Source organism: Lonchura striata, chromosome 4 (assembly GCF_046129695.1).
Source record: "Lonchura striata isolate bLonStr1 chromosome 4, bLonStr1.mat, whole genome shotgun sequence".
Taxonomy (NCBI): Eukaryota; Metazoa; Chordata; class Aves; order Passeriformes; family Estrildidae; genus Lonchura; species Lonchura striata.
Window position 1 is genome coordinate 5602256 of NC_134606.1, and position 13900 is coordinate 5616155.

The 13900-nt window shown below is 39.8% G+C and overlaps 1 protein-coding gene across 1 annotated transcript in view; it reads left to right on the plus strand.

Annotated features, from left to right (window-relative positions):
- EIF2AK3 (eukaryotic translation initiation factor 2 alpha kinase 3) overlaps nt 1–13900 on the plus strand; it is a 41120-nt gene that overhangs the window by 23914 nt on the left and 3306 nt on the right. Inside the window, exons 5-15 of the mRNA XM_021535741.3 lie at nt 1202–1436; nt 1689–1851; nt 2707–2844; nt 3375–3497; nt 4047–4267; nt 4598–4710; nt 5780–5902; nt 7113–7262; nt 8281–9049; nt 13004–13171; nt 13706–13807. Of these exons, the coding sequence (XP_021391416.2) occupies nt 1202–1436; nt 1689–1851; nt 2707–2844; nt 3375–3497; nt 4047–4267; nt 4598–4710; nt 5780–5902; nt 7113–7262; nt 8281–9049; nt 13004–13171; nt 13706–13807 (2305 nt within the window). The remainder of the gene's footprint in view (nt 1–1201; nt 1437–1688; nt 1852–2706; nt 2845–3374; nt 3498–4046; nt 4268–4597; nt 4711–5779; nt 5903–7112; nt 7263–8280; nt 9050–13003; nt 13172–13705; nt 13808–13900) is intronic.

Consider the following 13900-nt stretch of genomic DNA (forward strand, 5'->3'; position numbering starts at 1 on the left):
AACACAGACTTAAAAAGATGGGTTCTGTACATAGATACAAGCAACTGCCCGGCAACATAGTGGAGAACCAGTCATTCCCTGTTCCCCTGCTCCCTCTTCTGTTTGCAGCAGGATGTGACAAGTTGTGCGTTTGTAGCCTATCAGAGAGAACCTAATGAGAACTCAGTAACAGATCAGATGTCTGAGAGGATAAATCTTGGTTTCTGTGTTTCTTGGTGACAAATATTAGCCAGGAGAGGTATGTCAAAACCATAGTATTTAGTCTTGTGTCCCAGAATCCTCCTGTCTTTGTGGTGAGAAACAGAGGTGCTTTCCTGGTGCCATGGAATGGGTAGGAAACATCTGGGCTTTTAATCCGGAGGAAAAAAAAGTAATAAAAAGTAATGTCTTTAATAAATCGACTGAATGTATAAAATATGCCAAACTTTTACCACAGGGATGTAAATTCTTTAAAGAGCCAGTTTGGGCTCCTGGTGGTTGCCAGACTGATAAGAAGCTTTGGGTACCCAAATACACTGTTCAAGAAATATTTACCCCTTTTTGCTGTCCAAACATGCCATGCTTTTCCCATCTGTATCTTTGTAGGTTTACAAGAATTGAAGATTTTTTTGCTATGCAAGAAACCTTTGCTCCTTACACATTTCATTGTACATTTGTCTTTTTTTGATGTTAACCTATGGGACATGAGCAGTCCTGCTTTCGTGTCAAGGGACCTGTGTTAGGTTGTATGTGGGATTAAACAAAAAAATGATTGTTCATTTCTCAGTTTGAAAAATCTTGTTTCCAGTTAAATACACTTAATTAGTGAAAAGTGGCTTGTTAGAATGCTGCTTCCTAGCAGCTTTGTACTTACTGCTTTCATCAGCCACAGTATGTTTTCTTACTAGGCAGATCCGGCTCTAATACTTGAAGATTTGAATTTTCCCCTTCATACACTAAGCCTTTAGTGCCATTGGCCCTACTTCACCAGCTTTTTTTCTCAGTTCACCCATCATGTTGGACAGCATTTCTCAGCTTGTTTGATTTGTGTTCTGGATTAGCTCTCCCCGTACAGTTTTGTTCATTTGGCAGTCTGAGAGTTTACTGTGGAAGTATGGGCCAAATATAGGTAATTCAGTGTAGAAATCTTCTGCACAGAGGACTTGGGACTTCCTTTGAATATAAAAGCTTTTTCTACAGAGGTTTTCTCTTTTCCTTTGAGGTGGAATTTCAGTGTTGGTCACTTTGAGCTGCGCTATGTCCCAGATATTGAAACTAGAGCAGGATACATTGAGAGCAATTTTAAATCAACTATGGACAAAGAAGAAACAAAAATCATTTCAGATGTGGATGAGCAGGAAGCTATGATGAAAGACACAGTGATAAAGGTCTCTGTGGCTGACTGGAAGGTGATGGCTTTTAACAGACGAGGAGGACATCTGGAATGGGAATACCAGGTAGGGGGAAAGACAATATTAAATATCACAAAAGTAGACGTTTTGAAGATGTCTTTCATCTTTGGTTTCAGGCACTGTCTTTGTAAAGGAGCACACATCTGCTTGTAATTTTTTAACTGAAGTTCTGACTTTGAGCTGCTGTATCTGTTAGAAAAATTTAAACAAGAAAATTAAGCATTTTTTTTTTTATTATTCTCATTTAATAGCTCATTAATACAACATTCATTTTCCAATTGCTTCTCTCTTTTTCAGTTTTGCACTCCAATTGCTTCTGCATGGCTGCTTAAGGATGGCAAAGTAATTCCAATCAGTCTGTTTGATGACACGAGTTACACAGCAAATAATGAGGTACTGGAAGATGAGGAAGACCTTGTGGAAGCTGCCAGAGGGGCCACAGAATCCAGTGTCTATTTGGGTGAGACACCAACTGCAGCATTTTCTGTAGTAAACATTATTCATTTCACTGTTGAGGTTGTAGTAAAGCAAATCTTTTTGTATTGGTAGATTTCAAACCCGTAAATCTTTTCCGTTTTGATTCTGAAGTGTTCATTGCTTTGTAGTTTCAGTACATTGGATATGACTAAAAGTCTTGAAACTTCAGAAGACAGGTTGGCAGCTAATAAAGCAGCCTTATTGCCCATTAATTTGTACTCTGATTGCAGTAACATACTGTGAAGAAAATTCAGATAAGCTTTTAGATGGCTTAGATTTCATCCAGCTGTCAGGATTCATTGGATGTGGTTTGTGACTATTTGAAATAGAGTGGCTCAGGGTCCTCCTCCTCAACTCTCTGCCTCTGTGCTTTAGTTTTCTAAGACTTGGTTTGCCTTAGGCCTTTTTCTTTTAAGTCTTTGCACCTTGTACTTTTCCAGTTAATGGTTAGAATAACATATAAAGAATAACACTAGGAAGAAGCCAGATTGTTGCAGCCTTTCTGGTAATGGCTGTTTTGTGCAGCATTAGCAAGAGTAGGAAGTTTGAATGAGATCTTACTTCTGCAAATCCCAAACGCCTTTACAGCTCTGGCATTTTCCTGTAGCACCAGCTTTCCAGAGTAAAAATGAGATGTCCTGAACTCTTGCTTTCCTAGAACGGGGGAAGATGTTACTTGAATTCATCCAGCCTAGCAATCAAAGTCAGTATCTCAGGTTCTCAGAATAAGAAGGAATATTTTCAAACTTGTGTTTAACCATTTTGACTAGGTAGTTTTATTCCAGGGATGAAGAGAACCAAATCTAAAGACTAATATGCTTCCTTGTTTATTGCTTAGGTATGTTCAGGGGCCAGTTGTATCTTCAATCATCAGTCAGAATTTCTGAGAAATTCCCAACCAACCCAAAGGCTCTGGAATCCAGGAATGATAATGCAATTATTCCTCTTCCCAAAATCAAATGGAAACCTTTAATCCGTAAGTAACAATTCAGAGTTTACTTTATTACCTTAGTTCAAAAAAGACCGGGCGTCTTTCTGGTTTCCAGTATGTTTCAAGCTAGTTTGATGTTTCCAACTGTAAACTACTTCAGGAGTATCTCTGTGCTTTATTAAGTGTTTATTTTTTTCTAGTTAAATCTTTAATGTCTGTTTTCTTTTACTATGGATTTGACAGGGTCTTTATTAGTAATTAAATGCTGGGTCTTCTTAATCAAATTTTTCAACAAAAAGAGGAAGAAATTTTTTGCAGTGAGGTGAATATGAGTGAATTGACTTGTCAAGGGGAAGAAGTACTAAGTAAGTGTTACCTTAAAGGACCTTTCTTAATGTTTCCTTCTATGGAATTTGCTTCTCATTGCCTGATTCAAGAGGCATTTTGTAAGATTATGCAATTGGAGCTCTCTTTAAATTAATGTGAGAAAATAATTTTACAAACAATTTTATATACTCTGCAGAATAAGCAGTCTGTACTTTAAGCTCAGAGAATTTTGTCTTTTCTGTGCTTAGATTCTCCTTCCAGGACTCCAGTGCTGGTGGGCTCTGATGAGTTTGATAAGTGTCTCAGCAATGACAAGTATTCTCATGAGGAATACAGCAATGGAGCACTGTCAGTTCTGCAGTACCCATATGGTAAGTGAAGTTTCAGACTTCGAAGTGTTTCAAATACCCAGGTTTTATTATCTGTGAATGCCAATAAATGACCATTTGTTAGACCTTAAATATGTGTAATTTTTTTTAATATTTAATGAATTAGGAAATTACTGCCCAAACTAGGATTTCCAGATTACAGTGTAGGTACAATTAGTGCCACATAAAGCACAACAGAGTGCCAGGGATTGCCACTGAAATGCCGCTGTGTGTGCTGCTGTTGCTACTGAGAGTTGTTTGAAGTGGAAAAAATCTGGGGAATTACTTTTTTCAGAATTTACTAACAGTGCTGGAGACTCAGGATGGTTGTCACAAGTTGTCCATATGGAAGATACTCTGGTTTAAAGCTAGAGAGACCTAATTGCTGTCCACAACCTTAATGAACTGAATTTGCTTATGTGCTATTTAAAATCATGGGGTGTGGAAATAAAAGCACCCCATGTTTGTTGAGGAGACCTATTAATGGGAAACCAAAGTTGTTTTGTAGGTACCTGCAAGTAAATCTGTGTTCTCTTTGTGTTTTATACACAGATAATGGTTATTACTTACCCTACTACAAGAGGGACAGAAATAAACGTAGCAACCAGATCACTGTTAGATTTTTTGAGGACACAAATTACAAGAACATTCGCAAAAAGGATCCTGTTCTTCTGCTTCACTGGTGGAAAGAAATTGTTGGCACCATTTTATTTTGTATCGTGGCCACGACCTTTATTGTGCGCAAACTCTTCCATCCCCACCCTTACAGCAGAGTAAGTATTTCTTTCGGAATCCCAAATACAGAAGGAATTCTTTTAGCTGTTTCTTTCAGTTTGGACTCTGCAATGAGTAATATTAATAAGTTAATAACTAATGAGATGATAAAATCAAAAGCCTAAATTTATTGTTTAATCTGTATGTGAAGGCTGCCAGCTGCCTCATACAATTTGCTTAACTGCTTCAGCAAGCAGATTAGACTGCTTCTGACGTGTCTGGAGATATTTATTTAATGCCATATCTAGGGTACAAACTAGTCTCAGGCACTCAAGGAGTTGATTTTGTTTGTTTGTTTGTTTTGTTCTTGTTTTGGAAATCCTTGTTAGCTGCGGAAGGAGTCTGAAACACAGTGTCAGACTGATTGTAAGTATGAGCCCACTTGTGGAGACATTAAAGACAACAGCTGGAGTGATGCCAAGAACTCTGGATATGTGTCAAGGTGAGGTCTGTTCAACACAACATAAACAAGGTGTTTAATCAGTGTGGCTACTAATGCTGTCTGGAGATAGAAAGAGTAGGTGTTCACCTGTTCTTACCTAGGAACTCCCAGTCCTCTGACTTCCCAGGATAATCAGCAACTGGCACAAAGGACTCTGTGACCCCATCAGTCATGGGAGATTGCAGTTATGATTAGTCTCAGAAATTCCAGAGAGGCCACAGGTTACATGTGATCAGAAGTATTTGCTGATAAGAAAAATGGGAGATTGATCCTTGTAGGTCTTAATCAGTGTTTACTCCATCTGTTCCTGTATTTATGGTGTAAGGCAGAGAAAGGCAGTTACACATGGAAACAGATGACATTTTATATACTCTGCAGAATAAACAGTCTATACTTGAAATAAAACCTTTATGGGTTTTACAAAGGAGTTGGTTAAGACAGAAGGCTTAATAGGGGCATGCCATTATGCTCCAGAGCAAATGTGACCATTTCCTGTACGTTTGTAACTCAATGAAATTAAGAACTGGAGAGTTTAAAATGAGAAAGAGTAAGAAAAGTAGTGATATATAAGAACAGTGATGTTCTGGATGGGATGTTTTGCTGATTTTGAATTAATTGATTTGTAGTGAGGAGGGAAAAACATCAGGACCAGAAGGACTAGTTGCAGAAACAGTTATTTGGAGTAGGGTTAAAGGCAAATCATGATTTAGAAAATATTCAGCTATAGAAACGTGGGCTCTGTACTCAGGATCCAGTAGGCATGCAGCTTGGTGTTCTGAAAAACCTCTTCAGTTTGTTCAGTGCATGCAGGGTGGATCCTGCTGGCCTGTGATAGGCTCTGCATAAATACATGTTTAGCAACTGTCCATTTCATAGATAGGAAATTGCTTACAGTGGGTGAGCAGGGAAAAATAAGAAATTCTGCAAGTCCTTCAGCATGTTTTGCCTGCACAGAACTACTTCAGTCATGGCCATAAATTACTTATATTTTTCTATCTATACTAATGCATTTTTCTCTTCTATCCTCCCTCCCTTCTTCTGTCCCTTCCTCACACCCCTCTCTTCCCAGATATCTGACAGATTTTGAACCAATTCAGTGTCTGGGTCGTGGAGGTTTTGGAGTGGTTTTTGAAGCCAGAAATAAAGTAGATGACTGCAACTATGCCATCAAGAGGATCCGATTGCCCAACAGGTAATGAATGGATTTGTTGGGACACAGAATAATGAATGAATAGGATCCCATCCTACACAGAACCATCTGCTCCTGAACTCATTTCCCAGATACTTCATTTGGGTGAATGACATACTTTTTAATGGGGGGGCTGTCTCAGTTTTGGCACAGAGAATTTGGCATATGTAATCCCAGCAGAGGTAGCCTGCTTGGCTAAAACACTTGCATTGCAGATCCCTTTGTGGGGATGCTGCTCTGTGGGGATTTCCTTAGTGAATGGAGCCTTTGCTGACAGGACCAATTATTGTAGTGCTGTTAATGTGCTTCTCTCCTTCTTCTCCTTACCTTTCCTACTGCACCTCCTCTTTCTTTTCTCTCTCCCTCACCTACTTTTTTGACTCCGTTTGCCCATTTGTTTCATTTTCTGGTCCCACAGCCCCTACCTTTTCTCTCAGTCATAGGTGGTCAAGCCATGCTGCTGGATTACCCTACCCAGAGCTTGCAGTACTTCCTTTTAGTGGGAGATGGGAGACACTGCTGCTGAAAATCTCAAGTTAGAACAGCAAGAGGGAGGGGGTAAAGCTATGAAATCTAGAATTATTATTTTTTGAATGTGTCCAATAAGCATAACTATTTAAGATTAAAGGTTTTGTTCAGAAATTTAAGGTAGCCTAAATTCTTCTTTCCCAAGCATATTCAAAGCTATTAAATAAAACTATCAGACTTTATTTGATCCAGTTACACTCTTATGAAGAGAGATAAATTCCTTCAGTAAGACAGGAGGCTGCCTGCTTTCTGTCTATAGAACAGAAATAATCCTTATGCAACTCCTTACCTATTGCCAATTAAAAAACAAATACTAAGGTATTGCTGTCTGTCTTTTGTGTCAGTGTCTTCTACATCCCTGTAGAATATTGCTGTTTAAAATCTTATTTTCTATCCTTGAGAACAGTTGAGAGGAAGATTAATTTCTTCTTGTTTTTGCTGCCTGTAATTATGTGAAAAGGGAAGACTAATTATTGAGCCATTTTGAGCACATTCTGCTCCTCCACACTTCTAAGCTAAAGGAGTTACTCTTGGGAATTTCAGACACATTTTTGTTTTGATGTGAAAAGCAATGCTACTGGCCTGGTGTATACTGGGGCAGCTTTGATTAAATTCCTTTGCAGAAATTTTTGTGCTGTGCTGTTGCTTTTTGTGACCATGTTTTTCTCCTCACCCCAAACCACAGGGAGCTGGCTCGTGAAAAGGTGATGAGGGAAGTCAAGGCTTTGGCTAAGCTCGAGCATCCAGGGATTGTTCGCTATTTCAATGCATGGCTGGAAGCTCCGCCTGAAAGATGGCAGGAAAAGATGGATGAGCAGTGGTTAAAAGATGAAAGGTAACTCATGGGGCTCTTTTTAACAATTGAATTTGAGATTGTATGTCAAGAGAACTAAAAAACTGGTAGAGGATCCAGGAAGATGGAGAGACTATCTAGGAGAGAAATGGTTGTTAACTTAGCCTGCTAACCTTTCAATTAAACAGATAAAAATATAGCACACTTCTGCATAAAGTTCTTGATTTATGTATCCTCTCTTGTGTTAAGGTCCTCCTTTCAGCTTAGGAGACATTACATGGTTCTTAACTAAACCTGTGTAGCTGAACCTTGCAGGGATTGGAAGGTTGGAGCTTTGCTTCTGTTATTCAGTTGCAAACTTTGGCATCTCTGCCTTCTTTGTTCCTTTCTATTGCTTTCTTCCTGTTCAATGTCTTTAGTTAGATGGATCTGATACAGTACTCCAAGAATTCAATTAATTAATTTCACTAGAAATACGAGGGCTAATCAGATTGAGGATTTGTGAAGCTTGGTGTAGAAGTAGGTTAAAAATGGCAAATTAGATAAAGGAGTTAGAGAATGTGAAGAGAGAGGAAAAAGTGTGTGTATGTTGGCATTTATAGAATGAGGCCTAATACAAGACTGCTGGGTGGTTTCATAATAACATCTTAACATGCCTGACAATTTTTAGAATACAGCGACCTTTATATTTCAGGCATCAAATTAACATTTCACAGCTGTAATTCTTCCAAAGCACTTTAAATAGTCCTTGCAGTGCATGTTCCAAAGGGCTTCATGATGAGCCTTGATTGCACATTAGGAAACCAGGCAGTAGAGCTTGTTAAATATTTCTTTATCAACACTTTTGTCTCGATGAGAAAACATTATCCTTGCTAAGACACAGATGCTAAATCCTGGTTATTGGTGATTCCCACACTTGGATAGTCACTCCTTGTTGCAGTATGACACAGGTGTCAAGGGTAGCAATTGTTAAAATCTGGGTTTTTGGAAGTGCATTCTAGTGGAATGTTGGAATCTACTACAGTTTCTCTAGTATTGATCTCTCATCTTTGTCTTCCAGCACTGATTGGCCACTCAGTTCTCCCAGCCCAATGGATGTCCCATCCTTTAAGATCACAACAGAGCCATTTTCAACAAAGGAGCACATTGAAGTTACTGCAGCTTCATCAGAGATGGTGAGGGCTGTGGGGATACCCTGTGGTCAGTCAGATTCATCTGGAAGCCAGTTTTCTCCTCTGGAATTTTCTGGCACAGACAACAGGGACTTGCAGCACTCAGAAGATCCACTATTAAACCTTCAGGACAGTGTCCTTACAGGCTGTGATGTAGAAGACAGTACTATCAACAGTAATGAGCTGGGACACTCCTTGGAAATTTGTCCTTCATCTGTTCCTGTTGTACATCTGAAGGAAGGGACCTCCTCCTCTATTGTGTTTGAGGATTCTGGCTGTGGAAATGCCTCTAGTAAGGAAGATAAAGTTGATGTTTCACATAATGAGAGTCCTTCTGAGGATAAAGAGAAAAGTACAAAGGAATCTAATAACAAGAAATCTGCTTCAGGAAGTCCCCTCTCTGTTTCTCCTCCAAGGCCAACGAGTTTAAGCCTGGACCTTTCTAAAAACACTGTAGAAAAAGTCAAACCCACCTCTCCAAAGGTGTATCTGTACATCCAGATGCAGCTCTGCCGGAAAGAGAACCTTAAAGACTGGATGAGCAGAAGATGCACCATAGAGGAGAGGGAAAGGACAGAGTGTCTGCAAATCTTTCTGCAGATTGCTGAAGCTGTTGACTTTCTGCATAGCAAAGGATTAATGCACAGGGATCTCAAGGTTTGTATCCATAGGTTGCTGCATGTGGGAGGAATGTGGCACTGCAGACAAAGCCTGCCAAAATAGCTGATTCCTCTCAGTGACCTCGGCATGGGTGTTTAAAAAGCTGAATTAATGTCTGTGCAATAATCTGGAGGTGCAGTGCTCCAGGAAATAAATATTCATCACTTGTTACTGCAATTAAAGTCTTTCTTACAGCAAGACTTCTTGTACCTGGCACAGATCAGTGGCTTTTGTCCTATGGTATTTTTAATTCATGTTCTTTGTACAGGGTTGTTCAGTGCTGAGCTATATGACAAAGCTATTTTGGATCCTGTTCTACTATTTCAAGTGAAGCAGATAATTGGCAGTGTGGAGCTTGCAGTTGGACTTGGTCTTATAAGTCTTTTCCAACCTAAATAATTCTGTGATTCTAATTGTGGTATTTTCCTTCTTTCTATAGCAATACAGCCTAAAAGGAGCAGTGTTACTCTTGGTTAGAGAAAGTAAAAATTAAGTAGTGCTGCTATCGGATTGAAGTGTAAACTGTTCTGGAGCAGAGATGTGAGCCAATGCCAGCTGTCACAGTGAAGCTTTCTGAAGGATTCACAGTATTTTTAATGTCTTATAGCATCCAGGCAGTGAGGACTAGGAAAGGTGGTTAGCACCTCTGATGTTCAGTGGAACTGAAGTCAGGAGTACCTTGTACCTTTTCTTTCAGTTTGTTCATGATCCTCCCATGCTAGTGCCTGATTTTGCTCTAACATAAAGCACTGGAAGTGTTAGTATGTGTTACCAAATAAATAAATTTAATTGAAGAGCCCAGCCAAACTTAGTTTTTCTTAGGCCAAGCTCTGAGAAATTTATCCCTTGTGCCAAGTGGGGACAGTTCTGTTTCTCTTTGCTTGTTTGAGGAGTCAGTAGTACCCTACCTCAGTGGAGTAATTACTGAATTGATTGTGGCTTCTTAGATGGTAATTTGCTATCAGCAGAAGCAAAAGCTAAAAAAATACCACGTCAGATGTGGCAGTAAAAGGAGGTTCAAATTCAGTAATCCTCAAAGGGTATGTCAGAGTTAGAAAAACTCATGAGCCCTCCCAAGCATTTTCTTTTCCCATCAGCATTAGGCAATTACCTTGAACCAGTTATCTGACAAATCTTTGTCAGTGCTTGAGAAACTGGCCATAAAAGTAATTAAATCCCTCTACTAATACGTTGCTAGACATGTTAATTAATTAACCTTTCTTAACAATACTGTCAGTTGTAGCCCTCTGCAGTCTTCACTGAGCTCAGTAAAGTTCAGTAAATCTTACGTAGATCTTCACTTAAAACTGTATTAGTCTTAATCAGGTGTAGAATGTTTTGTTGGAACATCTTAAAAGTTCAGTGCTGGCAGCAGTCTGAACGAGAGATTTAATTTTGTTTACTTGGTATAACCAACTTGGAAACAATCTCCCTGGATGAGCAACTTCCTCCTTCAGGAAACTTTCTATGCTTGTATAGATGTTATTCTTGGATCCCAAAGTTTATTTGTCTGTTATGTGTTAATTTGGTCAAAACAACAGCCAGTTTATTTAATTATTTTCTATACTTTTCAGAAGCTCCTAGGAAGAGATCTCATCTAATTTTGTAATTTGTCCAAGAGATTGGTCATGCAGCCCTGACTTGGTGCCAGCACTAACAACTGAACAATCTGCAAAGTTGCTTTGGCTTGGCTGCAGGCAGAGCTCAGTGATAGCAGAGGCCAGTTCTTGCTCCCATTGGCACCAATAAAAGCTGTTAGATCTGTGTGAAAATAAATTGCTAGGTGGGCATATTAAAAGATCCAAGAAGTAATCTAAATACTTAAATTAACAGTGCACATTAAAAATGCATTAATTAGGCTCCTGCTAATCAGAGATACTGTAATGACAAGATGGCAGGAATTTATGTGGGCAAGTGAAGAGGTCAGAGTTGAAATTCTTTTGAAGAAAATGAAGTGCAAAAACAAAAGTCTGCCTGTCAAGTGAATTAACTGTTTTTCTTAGGATAAGCTGTCGGTCATGCTTGGCGGCTCAAAAGAAATTATCAGTTTCACAGAACTGCAAGAACAGTCTTGGATACATTTTGCAGCATTAATTGAATTAAACAGAGTATTCCAGATGTGTGAGAAGCTTATTCATATGAAAAAATGGGAATTCTTATTCTGACTGAAGAACATAGAGAGAAGTTTCTTTCTGCAGGTGGCAAGATAACTAAACTAGAGGGTGGTTATATTTGATTGTACTCTGCTGATGATTTAAATCAAAACTGTCTGCTTCTGCCTTAGGCTTTTTCTTCTTCCAAATGTGATCTTGATGGTTTCTTTTCGCTGATATTTTGCAATAGCAGAGAGTCCATTCCTCTTACTTGTAGAAACCATGTGCCAGCCTTTTCAGAGTCAGTCTGTATCCAGCTGCAGAAGTATTAAAATAAACTTTCTGTTATGAGGAGTTTTTCCCCAGGAAGCAAGACAAATGTTGCCTGTTGTAGGAGGAGAGTGGAGATCAAGGCAATGGGATACAAACTCCTGATGAAGATGTTTATTCCTTGAGCATTAAAATTCTGATATCAAGACTTTTGACCATATGGGTGTGCACTGAGGGATGGGTGCTGTGTAAATTCTTCAGCCAGAGCCTGGAGACACTGTGGGTTTACAGGGCAGTGGCTTTTGTGCCCTGAATGCACTGTGACTCCAAAGGGCTGGATGTTCATTACAGGGAAATACAGTGGAGGGTAAGACCTGGTTCAGGAGGCAGAGGCAGGATGTGGACACTGTGGAAGTGTTTCTCTAGTGCTTCCCTCAGAGCTGGCCATTACCTAAAAAAAAAAAAAAAAAACAAAAAACCCAAAACTACAAGAATCCTTTTTTCTGTCTTGTTTCTTGTGCACACAGTGGGTTTGTTATTAACTGAGGAAGTCAGATGGACTTAGAAATAGGTGAGCTTTGTGGTCCTTTATCTTGTGGAAAAATATTGCCTTCTGCCTGACTTCCTGCTCCTGTTGGTGTCAGCAAAGCACAGACCATGTTCTCCCAGCCTCGAGGGCCCAGGAGCTCTGAGGGGAGCTTGCCCAGCACCACCTGCCTCTTCACAGCTTGGCCCTGTACAGCATCCTGCTGCTTCCTTCCCCTTGCAGGATCAGTCTGTTCTTCCCCCAAAACTGTGTCTGTACTTGTGACCCAGCTGGAGTGCTTATATTTCAAGGGAATAAGCATTCTTTTGGTGGGTGCTGTTCTATCAGCCAGGCAGCAAATTTATTGAAATAGTCTCTTGGATGTGCACCATTGGCCAAGGGACATCTCTGTTCCAGTCTCCTTTATCAGTAGGCAAAGCCAAGGATGGTGGTGTGTGGCAAACAAGCTAAAGGAGAGTTAAGCCAGATCATCACTGTTGCTGCCTTTATGAATTGCAAAGTTCTTAAGCTTCTACCAAAAATAAACTTTTAATTCCGTTATGCAAACAGCCATTCCCACCTTAAACTGCAGAGTTATACTGAAAATCAGGCCTTGTTCCCATTCTATCTGTAATAGTGAGATGATGTGCTGTGTGCTGGTTGATAAATACAGCAAACCACTTTTGCACTTAGGGATTAAAATACAAAAGCCCAGGAGATGGAACTGCAGCATGTGGTGTGAAAGTGTCTTGTGAGCTGGGTAACTTAGCTGTGCTGTTCTCAGTGCTGACTCAGTGTGTTCCTCAGCAGACCTGTGTGCTGCTGGTAAACCTCTTCTGAATGACAAGAAGTGAGCAGTCTGAGCTTCAGGAAGAGACAATGGTTAATGCAGGAGAAATTCCTTTTTCCTGAATAGTTACAATTCTTAACTGCTATTCTTCAGCACTTTAATGAACGTTTTTAACCTTGACAGCTTCTGTGTTAGAACCAAGTGTTATTACCACTGAAACACAGACATTTGTTTGTTACTTACTTTTTCTTTTCACCTCTTTGTTTTCTCAGCCTTCCAATATATTTTTCACAATGGATGACATAGTAAAGGTTGGGGATTTTGGACTGGTGACTGCTATGGACCAAGATGAGGAGGAGGAATCAGTTCTGACCCCAATGCCAGCTTATGCCAGGCACACAGGACAAGTAGGGACCAAACTCTACATGAGCCCGGAACAGGTTTGTGCTCTCTTCTCTAAAGCTGTGCTTGGCAGTGCCCGGAAGAGCCCTGAATTTTTGGGAGCTCTAAGATCAGGCATTCCTAGTAAACTATTGCAGTCAAATCACTTAAATTCTTTCTCATAAAAATAGAGTTTTGAGCTAAATTGAATTCCAAAATGAATATTTAAATATATATATTTGTTACAGCAAAAAAACAGCTGCTAATTATTCAGATGGGATGCATTCATTTTTCTTGCTTTTAATGCAGTATAGGAAGGTAACTGTAAAAGATTCCACTTAATTGAACAAGGACACACTCTGTGCATGAGGTTAACTAGGATGAAACATTTTGCTTTGCAGCACAGAGGAGCTGAGGATCAGGACCCTGCTCCCTGGTGCTCATTGCTGAGTTCATCTATGTTCCTGTGCTGCAGCTTTCAGCTCTGCACAGGGCTGGTGACTTCCACAGGTGAACTTGCAAGGGTGATATTTACTTTGCAGATAATTGTATGCAGTAGCTTGATTGCCCTGACCCTGACTTTGCCTTCTCAGATCTGTGGCAACACCTATTCGCACAAGGTGGATATCTTTTCTCTGGGACTGATTCTCTTTGAGCTGCTCTACCCCTTCAGCACACAGATGGAGAGGGTCAAGGTATGCGTGGTGTTGGGTTATCTTCAGTTTGAGCATTTGTTTAAAACAGCTATTTGCTTGGTGAAACACTGGCAAGAGGTTCCTGTTCTGTTT